This window comes from Toxorhynchites rutilus, chromosome 3 (genome assembly GCF_029784135.1).
Source record: "Toxorhynchites rutilus septentrionalis strain SRP chromosome 3, ASM2978413v1, whole genome shotgun sequence".
Classification (NCBI taxonomy): Eukaryota; Metazoa; Arthropoda; class Insecta; order Diptera; family Culicidae; genus Toxorhynchites; species Toxorhynchites rutilus.
The window spans coordinates 30,390,461-30,414,243 of record NC_073746.1 but is presented as its reverse complement, the minus strand read 5'-3'; the positions used below and the strand labels follow the sequence as shown (position 1 = coordinate 30,414,243).

The window sequence follows — 23,783 nt, the reverse complement described above, 5'->3', positions numbered from 1 at the left end:
AAAATTATGAATGAACATGATTTTTCCTTAATCAAATTAGTACTCTATGTAAGTGAAAATCACCATTGCCTGCAAGTGGTGAAAAAACGTCATAAAAAATATGTTTTGAGATAATTTTATATTATAATGACAAGTTTTTTTGAGAATATCTGAACGTCTATAGAAAATAATTCAAATTAGGGTCATGACAACGTACTTTAAGTAGAAAAAATTATGCCAAGAAAAAAATTTCATACAAATTTTAGCAAATATAAACTGATTCGGGCCGACTAATATGATAGAGAATAGTTTGCCTCATACAAACTAATGCCGTATCCAGATGTCGATACCTAATCGTCATCATCGTGAATAGGTAAGAGCGTTACGGTCGTTGTTAGGGCGATGTTTTTTTCAGGGGTTAGACATCAATTGAATATAGGCTACCCAAAATCAAAATCAATATGGCGTCATTTGTTTATCAACATATCATTTACGAGGATTGAAATCGAAAAATGCGCTGCTTTAAGTGCGATTCACATACAACATCCACGTCACGTTCACGCCCCGTCACGTTCCGTTACGTCAGTTATTCTACCATGCAATTCATATGAAAACATTCACATACACCGGCAACGTAACGACCCGTCAGCATAAGTTCAACGAAAACGACCGGCAGGATTTGTAGAAAAGAATAATTGACGGAGACGGACGGCTCGTTGGGTTTTTGTCTGGGCTTTGTGTCTCGGCTTTTGTTTTGATTTTGGCTGCATTTTTTATGCCAACATATCTCCCAGTTTCAAATTTCTCAGTTAAAATCAATTCACGACTAGCTGAGAAAAACAGTCTATATATTATTATTGTTAAAAAAAGGGTCGGGACTACAGGTTTTAGGCATTTAAATAATATATTTCAATGATTTTCCCTGTTTTTTTTTCTAAATTTAGGACTGATTCTAGGTATGCTGATTTGAAAAAGGACATTGCAATTCAAAATTGTTGTAGATGGCGACACCACGAAAAACATTGAATAGATCATTCGTTTGACATTTGACGTGACGGTGCTGGTGCAAGCATTGACTGCATGTGTGAATTGGTGGAGACGTTGACGGAACGTAGACGTTCTTTTCCGTAACGTTCTATGTGAATCGCACATTATTCTAACTGCATGAGCGATTTTCATATTTCGGTTTCACATGGAGGTGTTCACATTTAACATGGAGTTTAAAGTTAGCCACTATTCGACTATATAACCGGACCGAGTTGTAAACAACAGTAATTGATTGAACCAAAATATCAGTAAACCGCAGCAATATTGGGTACACTGGCAATATGAGGGATTTGACGTTTTAGTCGTACCCCTGGTTTTTTTCGTCGATTGGATTGTGGGTATGTGTGCACGTGTTAATTCTATGTTGGTAAATTGGTTTTTGAATAAAGGGTTTTCACAACTTTTTTTCACAAATTACCCTCCAAAAACCAGACACAATGGGCGTTCGCGGTCTGACCACGTACATCGCCTCCAATGCGGAACGGTTCCTCAAGCCATTCGAGCTGCACGGCTGTGATTTGGTGATCGATGGAGACAATTTGTGCATACAGCTGTTTGCTCGTTCCGAGGTGCGAATGGGTGCCTATGGGGGAAACTACGATCATTACTTCCGGGCGGTGGTTGAATTCTTTGTGCTGCTTCAAAAGTGTAAGGTCAGATCGTTCGTCCTGTTGGACGGTGGGTATGAAAAGAGAAAGCTAAAAAAGGTCCGGAGCCGCTTGCTGAGTAGAATACATTTCGTGAAAAAGGCGAAAGCTGGCTGTAGACAGTTGATTATACCGCTCCTCATACGGGAAGTGTTTGTGGATGCGCTGCGAGCTGCAAGAGTTCGTTTTATGAGATGTCTTTTCGAAGCGGATAACGAAATTGCGATATTGGCACGGAAGCTAGATTGTCCAGTTTTGAGTTATGACAGCGACTTCTACATCTATAATGTAAAGTACATACCGTATGTAACGCTAACACATAAATTGTATCGGAAAGTTATCGAAACGGATGATAATTACGAAATTCAACTGGTAGATAACAGGAGGAAAAGAAACCGAGTTTTGGCTAAGCAGGGCGAAGGTGTGATCAACAAAGGTCAGTCCAAAATATCATATTGCTTTTTAGATTGTTGTTTGTACACGATTGAGAACCTGATCGGTTCAGAAGGCCGACTTAAACGTGAGATGCTGCCACTGTTTGCTACTCTGTTGGGCAATGATTATATCGAGAGGCGAGTACTGTCGAGTTTTTATGCCTCTATGAAAGTAGGCAAAGTTTCCAGGAAAGTAGCTCCCCATCAACGGCGTATCGTTGGTATTTTGAAATGGTTGCAACACCATTCCATCAAATCCGCTATGAAGACAATCCTTAATCAGGTGCGAGAAGGCCAGCGCAAAAATTTAATGAAACAGCTCCAAGGAGCAATGTATGGATACAACTGTGAAGATTGCATCTCTTATGAGCACTTTGGATTTGGCAAGCAGCAGGAAGTACAAGATGCTGAAAAGAAGTTTAAGAATTTTTTGGAAGAAGCAGACGACGTAATTCCAATTGAGGAGGATGTCTCACTGGGAGATGACACGGAAGATTTGAACAATGACGGGAAATCGGTAAGTCTTTTTCAATTCTTTTTAGTTTTCTGATTCTCCAAATAATTTTTCACGTAGGACTAGGTCTTTCATTTCATTTCTATACTGGGGTGTAAATTCAAAGTTTCGAAAACGAAAGCGTTACGCCGGAGAACGATATTTTGAGCGTTAATAGCTCCTAAACAACTAAACGAAATGGTATAATAAAACCTTATAAAAACCCCCCTCCTTATTTGCAAAAAAACTCAGACAGCCAGTTTTCGCAAGTCTCTTTTGATGCCAACTTAATATTCCCAAGAGCGTTTTGCATGGACCGGAAGAGATGATAATCACTTGGAGCCAGGTCCGGACTATACGGTGGGTGCAATAGGACATCCCATCCGAGCTCCCGTAGGTTCTGGCGGGTCATCAAAGATGTGTGAGGCCGAGCGTTGTCCTGGTGGAAAACAACACCATTCCTATTGATAATTTCTGACCGCTTCTGGTCAATCGCCTTCTTCAAACGGTCAAGCTGCTCACAGTAGAGAACCGAATTGAGGGTCTGGCCATAGTTGAGCAGCTCATAGTGGATGATTCCCTTCCAATCCACCAAACACACGGCAAAATCTTCCTGACCATCAATCCGGGTTTGGCGATGGTTTGGGCCGGCTCAACGCGCTGCGACCACGACTTTTTTCGCTTTAGGTTGTCGTACGTGATCCACTTTTCATCACCAGTCACCATCTTTTTCAAAAATGGGTCGAGTTTGTTCCGTTTCAGCAGTGCATCGCAGGCGTTGATTCGGTCTAAAAGATTTTTTTGCGTCAACTCGTGTGGCACCCATAAATACATCCAGCTTTTTTTGGAATCCAATCTTCTGCAAATGGTTCCAAACGGTTTTATGGTCTATACCCAGTTCCTGGCCAATCGAGCGAGTGCTCACATGCCGGTCTACTTGGATGATTTCAACGATTTTATCGGTTTCCACGACGATTGGCCTACCAGCACGGGGTGTATCTTCGACAGCCACTACACCAGAACGAAATCGATCAAACCAACGCTGTGCTGTGCGAATCGTTACAGTATCGGATCCATAAACTACACGAATTTTTTCGATCGCCTTCGTTGCAGTTTTACCTCGCAGGTACAATATGGCGAATTTCTTGCTTGGTGGACTTCATCTTTGACGCGCTATAACTTGAGACTGAAAAGGACAATCACAACACTGTCAAAACGGCACTTGTAGCACAGATTGTTGTCTTTAAATAGCCGTATAGTATGACCCGATGCAATAAGTACAACACAAGATATGTTTAAGTGTTGCCATATATTGACAATATACGACATTTCTTTTTCCCCAACCCAATATATAACAAAAATCAATCCCCTAGTATTTGGTATGGCCCACTTTAGCGTCCAGCACTTCCTGCAAGCACTGAGGCGAGATTTCTGGTTACTGTAGACGGAAGTACCTCCCAGATCTCCGTAATCGTCGCTTTGCGTTCCGCTTCGTTCCCTGGATTTTAATGGATGAATGGTTCTTGATTTCACACCATATATACTCAATAGTGTTCAAGTTCGGTGATTTCGGAGGTGTTTTGAGTTGATTGCATTCCAGCACCACGAAGTCAGATTTTTGTTCGGGTCATTATTCTGTTCTGTTCTGTCTGCCTAACACGACTTCGTATTGGGCATACCTTGTTAACACACAGCTTCCTAATCTCCAAAACTGACCCTCCGATCTGCAGTTCCTGCAACGTAAGGTTAACAGTGGAGCACTTTATGATTTTTTGTTCTTTATTTAATGATACCAGAATCAAATTTCAGGTTGGAGATAACATCAAAACAGCACTGGCCAGAGAAGACACCGAAGAGGTAAAAACAATCCAATTACTCAAAGAAACACGTCTATTTGAAAAGTTATTATTCAATATTAATCCTACCATTCTTTTTCTTTTCTTTTCGTTACAGCAAAAGATGAGCAGGTTGTTACGCCCATTTCAAGCACACTAAAATGGGCTTTTTCCCTGTTCCTGTTAATGAGTTTGCTCAACCGCCAAAGCCGACACGACATTCATACTCTTTTATTACCACTTCCCATTGGCCTCTGTCAATATTTTCCAATATACTAATTTCAATAGGCGAATGAACTCTATGAGTTTAAAGCCTCTATAATTCAACAACGCACGAACGAAATCCACTCAGTTACAATTGAACAGTGATTGGAGCTTGTTGTCGGTGTTGTGGCGTAGCTAACTCCGTTCATCATGAAAGTGTTGATGATCGGCGTCACCAAGAGCCTGTTTGTGCACCTTAGGAGAGTGATGCCACTGAAAAGGCGACCAAGAAAGTACCAGCATCGAAAATTGGTTCCGCTTGAGGCATCGGAGCAATTCTTTTTGTTTGGTGGTTATCCAGCAATCGAGAAGAATTCGCAAAGATGTCATCGTTGCTGCACAATAATCTGCCAGTTCCCCTAGGAATTGAAAAATACATTTAAGCGATAGAGTTTATTTTAATGTTTTCTTTCCATATAATACAGCGATCAAATGCATTTCGTTTTGTGATTTTTCAATCAAGTGCAATTGACAGGAAAACTTCTGAAGATTATTCTTCCCCATCAGTAGAATATTTTCGTATCCAGTATTGGATGCATAAAACCTTGCGCCACCAACGTAACGCTCTCGTTTTCGAAGTCCCCCAAATATTCGTTTATACATTCAATCAGAATAGATTTAGATTCAACTTCAAACAAATGATCACTAAATCAACGATAGTCTTACGTCAACCTTGCAGTTATACCACAAATATAACCCGCTTCCTGTTTTTATTTTTATTTCGTTATAGGACCACTCGGATGAAGAAGAAAGCGAGTCAACCGAAGGAGAGCAATCGGAAGATCAAGAAAATGATATTGAAGATGTATGTGATGAAACAAGAGTCGGCAAGGCACTCAACTGGGAGCCTTGGCTTTTGGAAATTTATCAAGCAGCAAGAACACCACGTTTCGTGGTTGATCTTTACTACTCCAATCTTTATATCAACTATCCTCAGTCAGAAGACATAACGAAACCGGACAGCAATGAGATATGCTATAGTATATTGCTACATATATTTGCGCTGTTGAAAAGCTCAAAGAAAGGCGGAAATTTTAAGTACCTAACGCGATGTGAAAAAGTAGCACAATGTCGGTGGATAAAATTCCAAGACGTTGCCCTACCCGAAGGGATTGAATTCAATCCGAGCAAAGAGAAAAATGTCGCCTTGTTTAAGATAGTTTTCGACGATTTCTCCAACACTGCAGACATTTTCGCGGTGGTTGAAAAATGTCCCGCCAATTTTCAGCTGTATATCTTGAGTCTTATCTTCTGGATCCGCAAGAGCCAAAATGTAACATGCGTCCACATCCACTCGTTGCTTATATGTATGATTCAGCTGCAAATAATCGACAAACAACTGGCGACCCAATCCCGTCACATCGATGGTTTCCGGAAAAAACATAAATCGTATTTGGAATCGATGAAGCAGAGATTCAAAAGAGTAAATATTACTTTGGACGAACAGAAACCGCTTAAAAAACTAGTGAACAAGCTTTCTTATTTGTTTTCCAAACCGCAAGTAATGCTCACCTATGATGTGCTCATTCCGCACTTTTCGATAAAGGATCGAGAACAGCGCAAACAAGCAGTTTTCGATCACTCGACGACGCACATTTTCGCCGAATTTCAGGCCGTTGTCCTGAATCTGTTCACACTGAATGCTCTGCTGGGACATCCGTTCGAGGCAATCTGCATGCATGGGCTATACAACGGTCTGTTCATCCACAATGTGTATCAGACGTTGAAGTCACGCCCGGATCCGTTGGAGTATGTCAAATCGACCGTTTTTCGGTACTCGGGAGCGATGTTTGAGCTTCACCGAGTGTTCTATTGTGCCATTTTGAAGCTGGCGCCAGATCTGGAAACGAGAAATCGTGTGGTGAAAACTAAATCCCGAACGGAGAAAACCGATACCGGAGATAGGAGTAAGCAAAATGAAGCCTTGTTGGACAATGATTGCGTTCTGGTAGCGGAAGACGAAGATGAAAGTTCTAGCAGTAAACGGGATTCATTTGATGACTTGAACAATCAATTCAGTCAACTTCATACCCTCAGTTAATGAGCGAGTAATTATGGCCAGTAGTGAATGTTCACAAAAATTTGGAATATCTCCAGTAAAGTTTTTTTTCTCAAATAAGATCAACGGTATTATACTTTCATCCGAAACTATTGAAAATTTTCCCACCTATATTCTTCCATATCTACTTTTAACAGTGTGGGGCAACAAACAAATTTACTGTGCATCTGTATGGAGCCCAGAAAACGTTCGTACTATTGAACGGATGAAAATGTGTTGCAACATACATAGTGCCACGGTTTACGAAGAAAATTTTGCAACGGCCTTAACCGCAACCAGTACGTGACAGCAGAGATTTTCCTGCCGGATACCGATGCCCGAAGTTCTTGAAAAGGTGTCATCCAGAACAGTAGGAGCAGCAGCAGTAGATTTCTCGCGTGGTGGCCGATTGACGAATTTTAAAACTGTTGTTTTACTCAAAACAAAAACATGTCTTCTCATCTGATATCACTGATCACACCGAGAAAAACTGACTGAAGTCTATCCAGTGTACCAAATAAAACATTTCAATGAAACTCGTGTACTGGAATGGGATATTTTCCTCGTCTCGACAGTGACTGAAGCCGACACGAGATGAGACGAATTGCTCGTCTCGTTTTCTGGAATAGGGCCCTATATATTCTCTTATTATGTCGAACGTACCCAGAAGAGTGGTGAATATATGCTATTTCCATTCTACCATTGGTGCTCATAACCATCCTTTAATTCCGGCTAATATGACTGTAGTGTTAATGTCATTTGACATGAAAACTGAAGTGGGATGCATTCTTTGGGCCTGATCACGAACATCACTGCCACGTACGCTGGCACGTCACGTACACTTCACTTAATCTTTTTGTGTCTATCATCATTGTCACGGACAGTTGCGTGTAAAAATGAACTCCGTGAAGTGAAAGTGTTCATTCCCGTCATGTTGTCATGTTGGTTGCATAATGTCGGGTGTTTGAACGTTGTGTCGGTTGCATAATTTCGGACGTTTAAACGTTATGCAGGTAAAATCAATACAGCATATGAGATAATATTCCATTTAATTAATCGTATGTTTTAGAATGACAAGTTTGCGATTATATCTCGATGATTAGTTTGCTGAATCAAATGCTGGCTCAAAGATGAGGAGGAATACTTGGTTGCTCGAGAATAATGTAGTTGTTGAACATATAGGAATGTAATTTTACGCTAGAGATAAAACATGACTATTATGTTTAATAATCGAAATCTCGCATACTCTTGTACTTAGCTCTGTCTTACTCGTTTGAATAGTGAGAAATATTTTGAATCATTTTTTTATGAACCGTTTCTACAATTCTGATGAATAATAATATCTTCTATATCTCAGAACAAACCCGAATTTATCCACCTCACGATCAGTGGGATTCTGGAGTTTAATCCTCTTATCCTTCCCATTCTCGTGTAATTTGAGACACGGGACAAAAGGTTTGATTTAATTATTTAAACAGAAACTGGTCAGCACTTTTTTTAATATTCTTCCATTCAAAATATGTCTTCAAAACAATACCGTTGAAAATATCCATAACGTGAAAAGTTATAACTATCGCCCTGATTCTGGTCTGGTCCGCCAATTGTGAATGTTTGAATAACAAAAACTAACACTGCAATGTGGGAAAACCTTTACAGTTATTATTTTAAATTCAAAATATCAACAAATCAATATTATACATAATCAATCATAATGATCGTATTTGGGCCAGTGACCTCCATTGCCGTTTTATGGTATTGAAACTCTCATTTAGTCTAATCCTAAAAATAGAAACAAAAAATTTCTGTTCATTCGGGACAATCGGAAGTAGACCTTCGCCATGTTTCAATGGACCTACGGGAGCTACATTTTTAATCCTTAATTACATTCCATAGCGCATTTACGGAATCCAAATAAACAAATTTACGTCCTCTGGATACGTCAGAATTTCGTTCTAAAAAGGCCACCAGGCAGGTAAATTGCTTTTTGTTTATCTTTTGTTTCTTAAACAAGACAAGACAATATTCAAAATGTTAGCAAAAAAGCTAAATAAATGCGAAATCAAACTTACTCCATTCCGTGTGACTAGCTTTCACCATCTAAAACACAAGTGACAAATATACTGTTTTTTCTCCGTGACATGACAGTATCGTGATATTCATAATAACAAAGTTGTCACGACGGATGAACTCTTCTGGATTCTACACACACGGTGACAACCGTAATTGGCGATCTAACGCAAAACGTAAACGATCGGTGAGACATCTGGATTTTGTTTTTGAACTAAGAAAATGATGCTAATGTAACCTAAAACTCAAAAACAAATCACGTATATTTTACTTCCGGGCTTTCCAAGGTAGTTCTCACATGCAGGAATCGTGCATTTTTCTACTTGTGTTTGATTGTGCTCTCGAATTTCCTTCTTTAATTCAACCATTGTCAACATTTTTATAGTTTTCACTACTGAAAGAGTTAAATAAATAACATATTATATATAAAATTGCGCAGAATTAAATTTCTTACAAACTCATCGCAATCAAATAATCTTTTATGATTATAACATTGTAATTTATGGAAAGAACTACAAACCTTCCATAAGCTCACATGGCAAAATTTAAAACCATCATCACTTTCACCGCAGCGCCACCTAGGTGTAGATTTGTACGTTAGATCGCCAATAAAGTTGTACACAATTCACTTCGTTTTCACCGTGAGGTGACGTTCGTGATCAGGCTCTTTTTCTCTCTTTATTCTGCTTTCAAGCGTAGCTGCACACATATATCCACTTTCTCACTGACACATCCATACACGGTGGATGATATTTATAGCGAATTCGTTTTTGTTCAGTTTCAACCCCAGTGCCGCACTAACTGCTGTCAAAACGTTTTTTTATTCACTCAGTTTCGCACTAGTTCGCCCCGAAAGCTGTTAGTTTCGCACTGAGATGTTTCACGGGTTGGCACTCGGGTTCACCAAAACAACTATACTGAACTGTCAAGTTCCGAATATTGTTTTGGAAAATCTAAAAATAAAGACTATGAAAAAGGAAAACCTGCTGCTTTTGCTTTTGTATTATTGGAATCGTAATCGAATTCGGATTCTGATTTTGAAGAGTAGAGTAGACGGCATTAAGCTACGTGTGCTTTCATTGGGAGGTGAAAATAATGATGGATATTCAGGTGGAATAAATTTCAAAATCAAAATTATGAATGAAAATTTACTTTAACGTATCGAATATTTATTTTATGTGATTAAATAAAAGTTTTTTTCCGATATCGCAGAATATTGAACGAAAACTGTGTCTAATGATGGTTTTATATTATAATAGTAATTATTTGTGGAACAAACAGGAAATGCATCGACAAATGGTTAAGTGAGTGTCAGAACTACATGTGTTAGGTAATCAAACAATATTAAGTAAAAATTTTCATTCAAACTTTTATATGTTTACACTGCACTTGGCCCTTCTGATCTGATGGAGAACAATTTACCTCCCAAGCACTAATATCACCACCAGACGTCGACACTGTACATTTGCCATCGTAAATATAAACAAATCAGACTATATAACGCACACCAACAAACCACCGCATTCGTGAAACTGAAAACGTTTTTTTATTACAGAGTCAGTTTGGCACTGACTCAGTTTTAAAAACGAATTCGCTATTAGACGAATTGCTTAGATCAAAGCCAAGGCGCCTAGAAGTATATTCTAAGGTAGGCCAACTTGCTAAAACCACTCTTCAGTCATCTTGGAAGTCTACTGTGTTTTGTTTGTAAACAAAACACAATACGCTAGTGCCGAAGCTCGCTCCTGATCAGTCTGTCTCTTTCACGCTACAAGCAAATAATTCCCCTTCTGCTTTCTTCCGTACTGTTTTCATATACCGCTCCCCTAATCAACTTAGTGACGATACGGCCTCACCTAGTACCATAGACCCGTCTTGATCAAAGCAACCGACAAACTCTCCCCTATCAAGTGCGAGTGTGTTGAATGAACGTTCTAAGCGGTGAGCGTTCCCCGTGAACACTGTTGTTTAATTACGGGACGATGAATACCTAATGAATAAAACGGAAAAAAATGAAATGTCATATGACATTTTTAGTTCGATGGTACTTTGACTGTTCATGTTATGATGTTCATTAATGACACAGCACATGCGTCTCCACAAATAGTCATACGATGGTGACCATTAGCAACACTGGTGCGGATATCAACTCGAACCACTATCTAGTAGCGGTTCGGATGCGCACAAAACTGTCGGCTGTTTATCAGATGCGACAGAGATCCCAGCGGCTCGACATCAAGCAGCCACGGAAGAATACGCGCAAAAACTCGACACGGCACTTACCACGATAAAGGAGTTAGGCGCCAAATCTTTGAAGTTGGTTGGTGCAGAATTCGCACAGCCATCGGAGAATCCACGACGAATGCACTAGTAGTGGAGGCACCGATCGGCAGAAATGCCTGGTATGGTGGAGAATGCGAGGCAGCGAAGTGGCGAAGAAAAATCGTACTTAGGTGAACTACCTGAGGGCCCGGACGAGGGAAAACTTAACATGGAAGTGTACGGAACGACAAGACGATTCTGAGACGGATTAAGCGCCAACAGGTGGGTCGTAATCATGAGCAGCTGGAAGAACGGTTCCGTGTCAATGAATCTCGGAAGTTCTACGAGAACGTGACCCAATCCCACTGAGGCTATGGTTTATCGTACAATAAATAGTAGCCGTTTTCAGACGTAAGAGTATTCCTTCTGTTCTCCCACTGTTCAGTTAAACCACCGGACAGCGGAGAAAGCTGATAAGGTCATTGTTCTGTTATTGATAGCACAACAGCCCGATGTTTCTTGCAGAACAGAGCAGTTCTCCATCTCCATCGCTGATGATTGTTCCGTGGATGTAGTTATTCTATAATAACACAAAGATGGTCAGTTGAGGGCTCTGAGTTGAGCTCATAACTCGCTTAGTAAGCGAATACTTCGAAAGTTCGCTTAGTAAGCGAACACGTAACCAATGTGGCTACTAAGACCCCCTAATGGTCGACAGATGAAACACCTGAATGGCGATGCAGCAAGCGAAAGCGGAGATAGAAAGGACCAGGGTGAGCCAGTAGGAGATGACGAGGTATTAGCCCCCGATCTCCATGAGGTACAGCGTGAGATTGCAAGGCTTAAAAACAACAAAGCTACCGGTAAAGACGGCCTACCGGGAGAGCTTTGTAAATATGGTAGAAAAACGCTTGCTAGAGCACTGCACTGTGTTATTTACAAGATCTGGGAGTAGGAAAAATTATCGGAAAAGTGGATGGAAGGAGTCGTTTGCCACATCTACAAGAATGGCCACAAACTGGAATGTTGCAACTACCTTGACATTACGCTTCCTAACGTCCATAACCTTTAACGAGGGGGTTCTTGGGTTAGCACCAGGCGGGTTTCATGGGAGCCCGCGATACCACGGTACAACTCTTTCAATCTAACATATTCTACAAAAATATCGGGATTACAACGTGGACACTTATCACATTTTCATTGACTTCATGGCATCATATGGCACAGTCGACCGACAACAGCTACAGTAAATAATGCAAGAGAATCGAGATATTTTCCCCGACAAACTAACGCGATTGATCAAGGCTACCCTGAACCGTGTAATGTGCAACGTACGTGTCTGACGCGTCCCTTCGAGTCGCTTGTATGCTTGCTTTTGAACATCGCACTTGAGGGTGTCATCCGAAGGGCGGACAATTTTCACATGGCGGGTCCAACTGCATGGTTTCGCTGACGACATAGCACGGAACCTTGCGACGGCGTATCGGACTACTGATTAATGTGTATGATAGCGAACATCCCAAAATGAGATTGGGGCAAGCATTCCAAAATGGGATGATGATATGTGCTAATCGGACAGTCAGTGGAATACAGGTTTGCTTGCGACATTCTCGGTGACATACTGACTAATTGAAACCGATTTACTCACATCCAGTGGCGTCGAGTGAAGCATTCGCACCCGGGGTGGAAGAGTTGATTTGCACCCTCACCCTTCGTCATGAAAGGAGTGAATCATATTTAGAAGTGGAGGCGTTCTGGCGCAGTTGTAACATCCATACCTCTCACGCAGAGATAACGAGTTCAATTCGCACTCCCGACATTCTTTCAAAAATGGAAGTAAAAGTGACGAATCAGCCGGAATGTGTTGAAAGTCACTATAAAAGAGAAAAAAAAATCATATTTATTCAATTCATTCATACAAATTTGGTTCATTCTGCACCCCTAAAATCGTGTACCCCGGGGCGGTCCGCTCCCTCCGCATCCCCAGTCAACGCCACTGCTCACATCACACACACCGACTCTTAGAGCCATAAGATTATCAATTTCTTTACGTTAAAACAATGAAAGTTCGTTTGTTTCTATGATCGTGGGGGAGTAGAAATGGCACACAAAAATATAACTTTTATCTGTCTTTTCGAAGTGATTTCACAAATATCCACTGCACGCTGTCACATCGTACTCATAGCCAGCGGGAAATTCAATTAAATGTATGTCAAATCAAATATAAACACAAAGAGCAATCAAATATAAACACAAAGACTTTCGTCACTATTTAAGAAATAATTATGGCAGCGCATACTATGTCACTCGAAAAACCACCATCTTCATTACCCTTTTTTAGCATCCGCGCCACAATATTTCTAGCCTAATGTGATATTACATTTTTTATGAGCGATTGTTTCTGTTGTAGTTTTTTTCAGATTTTATCCTGTCACGGTTCAGGACAGCCAGAAAGAAATTCGAAGACGACGGATTGCTCCATTAAAACTCCGAGCTGAGTTAGAGGAACTTGAAACGTACTAAGTGTTAGTCAAGGCAGTTTTCTAGCCTAGACATTTGGATAAAATCAAAGCAATTTTTCTTCATATTTCTAAAGTTCAGGCATTCAAGAATATACTCTAGAAAGGGCGGGATGAATAACGAAAAATATCGCCCGCTTTATTGGTTCCACAGGAATTCTCTCGGTTATTTTTTCAGGTTGCCCAAACTCTTCGCCATCGCGATTGAATTCAGAATCCAGTCCAATCATACTAACAGGTTTTCCTTTTCAGGATACCTAAAGTTAATCTCTACTGCGTGTTATGACTTACAAGATTTTCAGAATTCTGTTTCGTCGAGTGGTCGATAGTTCGCCTATACATAATCACATCACTTATCTCAGTGAATCCTGATTCTTATCTCTCCCTACTAGCAACTACCCATTCCATGATGAACGCTAGGGAACCACGCTATAGAGGCGACCCTTCTGGCCTTCGGAAGGCGAATATCATACTAACATTACTTTCCTTCCCCTGGTGACTGTAAGTACTTTGCCGGCGTCGTTATTGACTATTTGAAGCTCGAATCACCGAAACTTGCACAATGAGAAGGATTTACTACTCCCAGGCATCATTCAGTGTGTTCTTTGTGCAATTTCGTTGGTTCCGGTCAATCACGGAGTGCAACTATGTAGTGTACAGTCTCCCCGAACTCAAACTCAAGGACGATATCTCAAGTTCTACTTAACCGATTTATACCAAATTGAATCTGAATAAATCTATACACATCTCTCTATTGCATGAACCAATTATAATCTAAGGAACTGGAGTTCCCTAGATGCTTGCTATGAAGGCAAGACTTTTCGCTCGTCCTCTCTCGAGCGCTTCGTGATTAATCTAGGGAACTTATTTCCCTAGATGTCGGCAATTGAGGCCTGAGAATCACGGTTTAAATTTATTAAAGCCAGGGATCTATTTCCCTGGACTTGGTTGGTCTCTTATGGGCTAAGCCCCTTTGCGTGAACAAATCCCGGCTAGGGCAGCCACAAAACTTCAACCTCTTCCGGCTCCAGTGCGGTCCGGTGAAGCGAAGCAAATGGTCTGCTTTTCGGATTGGGATTTGTTCCTTTTGGTTATACCTTTTATAGCGTGGCGCCTGGTTGCCAACGCTTGGGTGTATCCGGATTCTGATGCGTGACGCCTGGTTGTCAACGCTTGGTGGATTTTCGGATCACGAATTGAACTTTGAACTACGAACTTTGATTTTGAACTAACGAATTAGACTTCTGATTTGAACTGTTTGATTTGAACTGTTTGATTTGAACTGTGAAATTGAACTGTGAAATTGAACTATCTTCCTAGGCCAGAATCCCCAGTATATATACCCAAGAATTCATTCCTAGGCGTTAAAACTATAAAGGAGAGAAGAGATCTCTCTTTCCTTCTCAGACAACCGAGCCCATATCGATTGTCTGCCTGCTATTTCCCTATATGTTATTACTACCCGCTTATCTCTGCGGACCTTTGTCGCTCTCGCTAGAGGGGTACAATTTAGAAAGTTTATTACTCATCGTCGGCTTAAAATGTTATTTTTGTTTATAGCCCTTCGTATATTCGATAATGGGCGAGGCCAGGCTTATTACCAGCAATAATCTTTCGCCTGGTGCCTTGTTGTCTTTGTGTATTCCAGGCGCCTTATCTGTCTATGCTGCCTGCTCACGGTCTCAAATGAACACGTGATTTCCTATCTTGTATGCCTGCGCTACACTATGAGTAATACGATCTATTCAGAGGATCGTGCGGGTCACAGATTTGTTTATTTATTTGTCCCTACTTTCTGGTGCGTCATGCACCGCTTGTCTGAAGCTATACAAAGGGAAAAGAAAAATAAGAAAGGGATGAATCACATGGCCGTATCTGGTGATTCATTGGGCTATAAATTTTCTATGCGCTCGTTTGCACTTCAATAACATTATTTTGTTTATTGGCCGGCCTTGCTATCTAAATTGGGTCCGTAACATTCCGGCCCTGATAAATCTACTTGTTCGATTTATAAAATTCCTGAACGGACCCTATGCTACCTGTGTTACTTATATCTCTATTTGTTTACATGTTTTCGGAGCATCATTTATTTTACATTCATCCTTATATTCTAACAGAGTTTAAAAACACTTTTAAATTTCAATTCTTCGGCACGTTGCCTGGTTCCAAAGGATGTCCTCTTCAATGCTTGGTCCATGGATCATACATCTTAGCTCTGACGCGAGCTTACATCAGTTGGCTGCATCTTTCGGATATTGGTGCTCTGGTAGCGAGCACTGACGTCTTCTTCCTGATTAGTTGATGGCTGGATCATTTCCCTTGATAATGTCCAGTACTGCAATTTTAACTGCCGGTCGTTTCAGGACACCTTTCGCGGTTTGGATCTTTGCTTGGCGAACTTGCCCGTCGCTCGCCACAAACGTTTCGATGACTCGTCCTTTAAGCCATTTTCCTGGTGGTGCGTCGTCGTCCGTGATTAAGACGATGTCGTTGACTTTGATCGGTTCTACTTTCTGCGTATTTTTATTACGCTTTAACAGAGTTGGTAAGTACTCCTTCTTCCATCGGTTCCAAAACAACTTGGAATAATGTTGAATGCGTCTCCATTGCGCTGTGTCATACTGACTGGTCGTTGGTGCATACGGTGGGGCATACTCTCCTGCTCTTCCTATTAACGCGTGGAATGGCGTCAACACTTCATCGTCGATGCAGGAGACTGGTATGTGTGTCAACGGTCGAGAGTTGACTAAAAATTCCGCTTGGATGAATGCAGCTTGCAACGTTGCTGCTGATGGCTTGCTCCTACCCCAAACTTTCAGGATCTCTGCTAGTGCTACTTTGACGTTTCTTATTAATCTCTCCCAAGCGCCTCCAAAATGTGGTGCTGAAGGTGGGTTGAATCTCCACTGGATTTCCATTTTTGCTGCTTCATTTTTGCCCATCTTCTCGTTGATTTCATTGACTAGCGACTTTAACTCTCGCTCTGCTCCAACGAAGTTCGTTCCGTTGTCGCTGTAGATACTGGTGACCTTTCCTCTTCGGTTCTGGAAGTTCCTTAACACGACCATGAACGCATCAGTACTGAGATTTTCTGCCATCTCAATATGTACTGCTCTTGTTGAGAGACAGGTGAATATGACGCCCCATCTCTTCTCGAGCGATCTCTTTACCGCTACTTCGAAAGGTCCGAAGTAATCTACTCCGCAGTTTGTAAATGGAGGTATATGCGCTTCTGTGCGGAAATGTGGTAAATCTGCCATCATCGGCTCTACCGGAGTTGCACGTCGTATTTTGCACCTATTGCAATTTTTCTTGACGTTTGCTAATACTGTTCTTATATGCAGTATCCAATACTTCTGCCGTAATGCTGCTATGACGGTGTTTTCGCCGTGGTGGAAATATCTTTCGTGTGTTGCTTTCACGATCAAATATGTATATGGATGCTTTTGTGGGAGCAATATTGGCGTTCTTGTAGTCCATGGTACTGACATGGCTTTCTTCAAACGTCCTCCACTTCTCATTACCCCTGCCTCGTCTAGGAAGGGTGCGTAACTGACCAATGGTCTTGACGATATTGTTCCGCCATTGAATAAAGTTTCCATCTCTGTTGGAAATGCTTCCCATTGCATCTTTCTATAGAGCACGTTCTCAGCTCTTTGGTAGTCCTTGTACTCAATGTCTGGAATATATCCACGACGTAATCTTTCCTTTGTCCTGTTTAATACACAAAGGTTCTTCACCAATTTCCACCAATCTGAGTATTCCTTGTACTTATCGATGAAACTAAGTTTGCTTAGTTCTTCGTGAACTAGCACTGTTTCTCTCAACTCTTCGTCTGTTTCCTTCTCTTCAATGGAAGGCCATGACGATTCTGAGAGCTTTAGGAAATCAGGTCCCTCAAACCATTGTGATTTTCCTAGCTTTTCCTTTGTGCCTTCATCGGCTGGATTTTCATCTGTTGGCACCCATCGCCATTCATTTTTCCTGTTATCTTCCAGGATTTCACCTACTCGATGCATCACAAATACGCTTCTTCGTTTTGGACTCTTGATCCATGACAATACGGTCTGTGAATCACTCCAAAATGTTTTGCTGACGATTTTCAACCTCGTTTCATCTATTATCGTTTTGGTTAATCGGCTTCCTAACACGGCCGCTTGTAGCTCTAGGCGTGGTATGCTCAATGGTTTGACTGGTGCTACTCTAGACTTTGCTGATAGAAGTCTTACGTGTGGTGTGTTTCCAGATATACTTCTTACGTACACACATGCACAAAATGCTTTCTCAGAAGCATCTACAAAGGTGTGTAGTTCTACTTCACCTGTTCTTTCTTCGAGGATGTATCTTGGTATCGTTACGCTATCAGCAGATTCAATAATTTCTAACCAGTGTTGCCAGTCTGACTGCAACTTCTCGGGAATTTCGTTATCCCAATCTATATTTTCTATGTGCAGCCTTTGCATGAGGATTCTTCCATGCACAGTTATATTTGAGATGAGTCCAAGTGGATCGTAGACACTCATCACTCTCTTTGTTGGTAAACGTAGCATTTGTGTAACATCACTTCCTAGCTTGTCTAATTTGATTTGATAGCCGAGTGTGTCAGACGTGGTGTTCCAATATACACCAAGTACCTTTTCTGTCATTGAATCCTTTTCTTCGAACATTTTGATTCCGGAAATTTGTACACGTTCCGAGGGTAAACTTTGCAGAAGTTCTCTGCTGTTTGACACAAAGTTTCTGATGTGGAAACCCGCGTGATCGTGAATTTTCATAACATGTAGTACTATCTCTGCTGCCTTATCAAGCTCTTCGAAACTATCCAAATAATCGTCGACGTAGTGTTGCTTGATGATTGCTTCAGTCGCCACTGGACAATATTTTCTGAATTTTTCTGCGTTGTGGTTTTTAACCGCTTGTGCACATGACGGTGAACAGGTTGATCCGAATGTCATCACCTGCATTACGTATACATCAGGTTTCTTACTGCTATCACAATCTCTCCATAAGAATCTCTGAGCGTGTTGATCTTCAGCTCGGATTCGTACTTGGTGGAACATCTCTTTGATGTCTCCACATACAGCAATTGCTCCTTCTCGGAATCTTACTAAAACACCGAACAATGACGTAGTAGCATCCGGCCCTGATAACAGTTCCGTGTTGAATGATACACCTTGTATCTTTGCCGCCGCATCGAAAACCAACCTTGGCTTAGGTGGCAACTTGTTTTTGTTGTGCACAATAAAGTGTGGAAGATAATACACTCTTGATATCGGCTTCATAATTTCTTCCTCTGACAGTTTGCGGATGTAGCCTTTCTTCTCGTAATCCGCAAATGTTTCTATTGCCCATTTTTTCAACTCTGGGTCTTTTTTTAACGTTCTCTCACTCGTTGTCAGCCTCTTTGCTGCATTGTTGTAGCTATTTGGAAATTTCGTTTCCTCATCTTTCCATAGAAGTCCAACTTCGTATCTACCATCCTTGTATTTCATAGTACTTCTTAGAATTTGTTCAGCCTTTTCTTCTTCAGCTGATTTTGGTAGATTCTTGACTACCTTAACGCCGAAGTCTTCGGTGGAGAAATATTTCTGCAAAGCCTTGTTCATTTCATCTTCTTGCTGAATGACCATGATGTGTCCGCCTTGCACATTGGACGATATGTTGCCGAACATGAACCATCCAAGTTTGGTTCGTAGCGCTGTGGGCTCGTTCGGTTTTCTCATTCGCCTTTCGAATGGAATTAACAAGTGACTGTGACTCAGTCCAATTAATATCGTCGGGCGTATACTGCTGTAACTGCTCAACGGCAGATTCTTGAGGTATGGATACCTTTTCTCCATCACCTCCTTGTTGAAGCTTTGCTCTGGGAGTTGGAGATTCTTTATCGTTCTCACTCCTTTCATGACGTATTCTTTTTCATTGTTGCCGTTGATTCGTACCTGAACTCTACGGCTGTTTTGTTCGTTTCTCGTGACGTTCTGCGTCCACTTTAGCATTAACGGATCAATTCTTCCGTTGAGCCCTAACTTGTTCGCAATCTCCTCGTCTATTAGAGAGAGTGATGACCCCGCATCCAAGAAAGCGAACGTGTTGATGATTTTGTCATTATTTTTCAACGTCACAGGAACTATTTGGTAGAATACGTTGGATTTTGTTAGTTGTTGGTAATTGTGTATCTCACCATCTGCTTGTGTATCTGGACTATGCTGTCCTTCCGACTGATTTGAATCACTTGATTCTCTCTCATGAGATTTATGAATTAATGGATGATGTTTGAACTTACATCCATTAATTCCACATTGTTTTGCTCTTTTGCAGTCTCGCATCATATGGTTTGTAAATGCGAGACAGCTCAAGCATACCTTTGCCTTAAAGGCTAATTCATTTCGCTTTTCAGGCTTCATAGCCTTAAATCTGGTGCATTCGAGGAGTTTGTGGTTTCCCCGACATGCTTCACAATTGCGTTTTATTATTGTCGATCTATTTTCCTGATGCGTATTTACGTTAAATCGACGCTCAGGCCTCGTGTCTCGCGGCTGCGATCTGTTAATTTCTCGCGGCTGCGGTCTGCTTGTTTCTCGCGGCTGCGGCCTGCTGGTGCCATTCAGCAGTCTATTGGTTCTCGAATGAGGCTTCAGCCACTCATTGAGATCAGCTAAAGTCTTTGCCCCGTCGTACATTTCTTCAGTCCACTTCACCTGTAGACCGTAGGGCATTTTCCTTATGATCTCTTCCACCAATCGGTGGTCAATCAGGAATTCTTCTCTATCCATAAGAGAAACATTACAGACGAGATTATCCAGTGCTTCGGATATCTCGGTAATCAAATTCCGACTCTCCCTTTTGATATTGGTGAGTTCGGCTAGTAGTTCTTTATAGACTAGTTCGGGTCTTCCGAAATTATCTTCTAGTCTATCAATTATTTGGTCCATATTATTTGGATCCATCATTAACTGTCGGACGCTCCTCTCTGCGTTCCCGTACAGCACTGTTTGCAGGCGATTCAAATTTTCAAGCCTGTTAAATTGACCTTGTTTTGTGGTCTCATCAAAGGCCTTTTTAAATTTCGGCCATTCTCTGGCCGCACCTCCATATTTTGGCAAGCTCATGAGTGCTTGTCGCTTTAGGTAGACAGTCCATTCTGGCTCTGCCTCCTGATTTTGACCTTCGATGCTGTCATTATTGTGTGCTGAACTTGTACCTGGTTCAGCTTCGAATCTCATTGTCCTCATGGACTTTACCAGAGCCTCCATTGCTGCTCTGTTCTCTTGCAAAATTTCTTGCAAGCTGTCTCCGGAAACTGATTGTCTGACTTTGACTTTCAGTTCCATCATTTCCCTTTCTGTGCTCATGCACTTAGGGCATACCCACCTTTCATCTTTCTTGGGTAGGTATGTGAGTCCCACACATGAAATGTGGAACCACCGATCGCATTCATCGCATGCGACCATGTCCTCTTTCTTGTCTTTGTCCGTACACAGACGGCAGTGCCCATTAGGGTTGGCTTTATATGCATATGTAGCCATTTTAATTAACGTGATTCCTTCTTGAATACACGTGAGTTCAATTCAGATCTTTTTTGAGTGCTTAAATTTTCAAGTCTTATCTCTTTCTTATAAACGTGATTCCCTTTTGAATGCACGTGTGTTCAAATCAATTTCTATGAGTGCTTGAGTTCCAAGTCTTATCTCCTCTTACAACGTGATTCCCGTTTGAATACACGTGAGTTCAATTTCACTCTCTGGCGCGAGAGTTCAAATTTCAATTCTTGACTTCTTAGTCTTTTCAAAAAGGCGTGATTCTGAGCCTCCCGATTTACTCCTCTTGCGCGAGGGATCGTGGTTCTTGTCTTGGCGAAGGTGTGAGTTTTAAATCTCCTCTCTGGAGCCACCAAAATATAATCTAAGGAACTGGAGTTCCCTAGATGCTTGCTATGAAGGCAAGACTTTTCGCTCGTCCTCTCTCGAGCGCTTCGTGATTAATCTAGGGAACTTATTTCCCTAGATGTCGGCAATTGAGGCCTGAGAATCACGGTTTAAATTTATTAAAGCCAGGGATCTATTTCCCTGGACTTGGTTGGTCTCTTATGGGCTAAGCCCCTTTGCGTGAACAAATCCCGGCTAGGGCAGCCACAAAACTTCAACCTCTTCCGGCTCCAGTGCGGTCCGGTGAAGCGAAGCAAATGGTCTGCTTTTCGGATTGGGATTTGTTCCTTTTGGTTATACCTTTTATAGCGTGGCGCCTGGTTGCCAACGCTTGGGTGTATCCGGATTCTGATGCGTGACGCCTGGTTGTCAACGCTTGGTGGATTTTCGGATCACGAATTGAACTTTGAACTACGAACTTTGATTTTGAACTAACGAATTAGACTTCTGATTTGAACTGTTTGATTTGAACTGTTTGATTTGAACTGTGAAATTGAACTGTGAAATTGAACTATCTTCCTAGGCCAGAATCCCCAGTATATATACCCAAGAATTCATTCCTAGGCGTTAAAACTATAAAGGAGAGAAGAGATCTCTCTTTCCTTCTCAGACAACCGAGCCCATATCGATTGTCTGCCTGCTATTTCCCTATATGTTATTACTACCCGCTTATCTCTGCGGACCTTTGTCGCTCTCGCTAGAGGGGTACAATTTAGAAAGTTTATTACTCATCGTCGGCTTAAAATGTTATTTTTGTTTATAGCCCTTCGTATATTCGATAATGGGCGAGGCCAGGCTTATTACCAGCAATAATCTTTCGCCTGGTGCCTTGTTGTCTTTGTGTATTCCAGGCGCCTTATCTGTCTATGCTGCCTGCTCACGGTCTCAAATGAACACGTGATTTCCTATCTTGTATGCCTGCGCTACACTATGAGTAATACGATCTATTCAGAGGATCGTGCGGGTCACAGATTTGTTTATTTATTTGTCCCTACTTTCTGGTGCGTCATGCACCGCTTGTCTGAAGCTATACAAAGGGAAAAGAAAAATAAGAAAGGGATGAATCACATGGCCGTATCTGGTGATTCATTGGGCTATAAATTTTCTATGCGCTCGTTTGCACTTCAATAACATTATTTTGTTTATTGGCCGGCCTTGCTATCTAAATTGGGTCCGTAACACCAATAAAAATCATATTTTTAAATGTTTACTATTTTTAAACAATCAGGAAACGTAAAAAAACGATTTAAACAGCATTTTTTCTTCAAACGGCCAAAAATGTTTTCGACTTGTCCGAGGTGATGAATAGTGGATATATTTCCATTAAAAATATAAAAAAGAAAGGAGAATGAATGCCACATATGCTTCACGGTTTACATGCTTGTTTGACGTAGGGCCTGATCATGAACGTCACTTCACGGTGAAAACGAAGTGAATTGTAAACAAAGTTATTACGACTGCCACCGCGTGTATAGAATCCGGAAAAGTTTATCCGTCGTGACAACTTTGATGAACTTGGTGTTATTATGAATACTACGATACTGTCATGTCACGGAGAAAAACAAGTTTATTTGTCACTTGTGTTTTAGGTGGTGAAAGCTAGTCACGTGGAATGGAGTGAGTTTAATTTCGTATTAATTTAGCTTTTTTGCTAACATTTTGAATCTTGTCTTGCTTTTTTGGAAAGTAAAGATGAACAAATAGCAATTTACCCGCCTGGTGGCATTTTTAGAACGAAATCCTGACGTCTCTAGAGGACGTAAATTTGTTTATTTGAATTCGGTAAATGCACTATGCGGACTAAAAATGTAGCTCCCGTAGGTCCATTGAAACATGACGAAAGGTCTACTTCCGATCGTCCTGAATGAATAGAAACTTTTGTTTCTATTTTTAGTATTAGACTAACAGAGAGTTGCAACACAATGAAATGGCAATGGAGGCCACTGATCCAAATACGCTGTAATAGTGCGAGAGAAACAATAATTAATAACATATTGTTAGAAAGAACGTTCATTATGATTGATTATGTATAATATTGTGTACGCAGTTAGTATAAAGTTTTTCCAATATTGCAGAGCTGGTTTTTGTAATTCAAACATTCGCAATTGGTGGGCCCGAATCAGGACGATAGTTATAACGAATAAGATTATTGTTTTTTTTTCTTTTTACATAATACATATTTACCGGTACCGGTAAGTTTATTTCTTTTTTTTTTAAAAATAATGCTTTATTCTGCAAAAATGATTACAAATTCAATATTCAAAGTATTGCCT

At 41.0% G+C, this 23,783-nt stretch overlaps 2 protein-coding genes across 2 annotated transcripts; one reads left to right on the top strand and one right to left on the bottom strand.

Moving 5' to 3' along the window:
- Positions 1–1,257: 1,257 nt before the first annotated feature.
- Positions 1,258–6,818, top strand: LOC129778820 (protein asteroid). Its single transcript, XM_055785935.1, has 3 exons — positions 1,258–1,393; positions 1,459–2,624; positions 5,430–6,818. Exons 2-3 carry the CDS (start codon positions 1,464–1,466, stop codon positions 6,738–6,740), a joined length of 2,472 nt encoding a protein of 823 aa, XP_055641910.1. The 5' UTR covers positions 1,258–1,393; positions 1,459–1,463; the 3' UTR covers positions 6,741–6,818.
- Positions 6,819–15,879: 9,061 nt separating this feature from the next.
- On the bottom strand, positions 15,880–21,111 carry LOC129772984 (uncharacterized). The gene has a single exon (XM_055776534.1). The coding sequence runs from the start codon at positions 21,109–21,111 to the stop codon at positions 15,880–15,882; it is 5,232 nt and encodes a 1,743-aa protein (XP_055632509.1).
- Positions 21,112–23,783: the final 2,672 nt, after the last annotated feature.

Coding starts and splice junctions, on each gene's coding strand:
- LOC129772984 (XM_055776534.1), bottom strand. CDS start 21,111: ATGGCTACATATGCATATAAAGCCAACCCTAATGGGCACTGCCGTCTG.
- LOC129778820 (XM_055785935.1), top strand. CDS start 1,464: ATGGGCGTTCGCGGTCTGACCACGTACATCGCCTCCAATGCGGAACGG. Junction 2,625..5,429: donor TGAACAATGACGGGAAATCG/GTAAGTCTTTTT, acceptor ATTTCGTTATAG/GACCACTCGGATGAAGAAGA.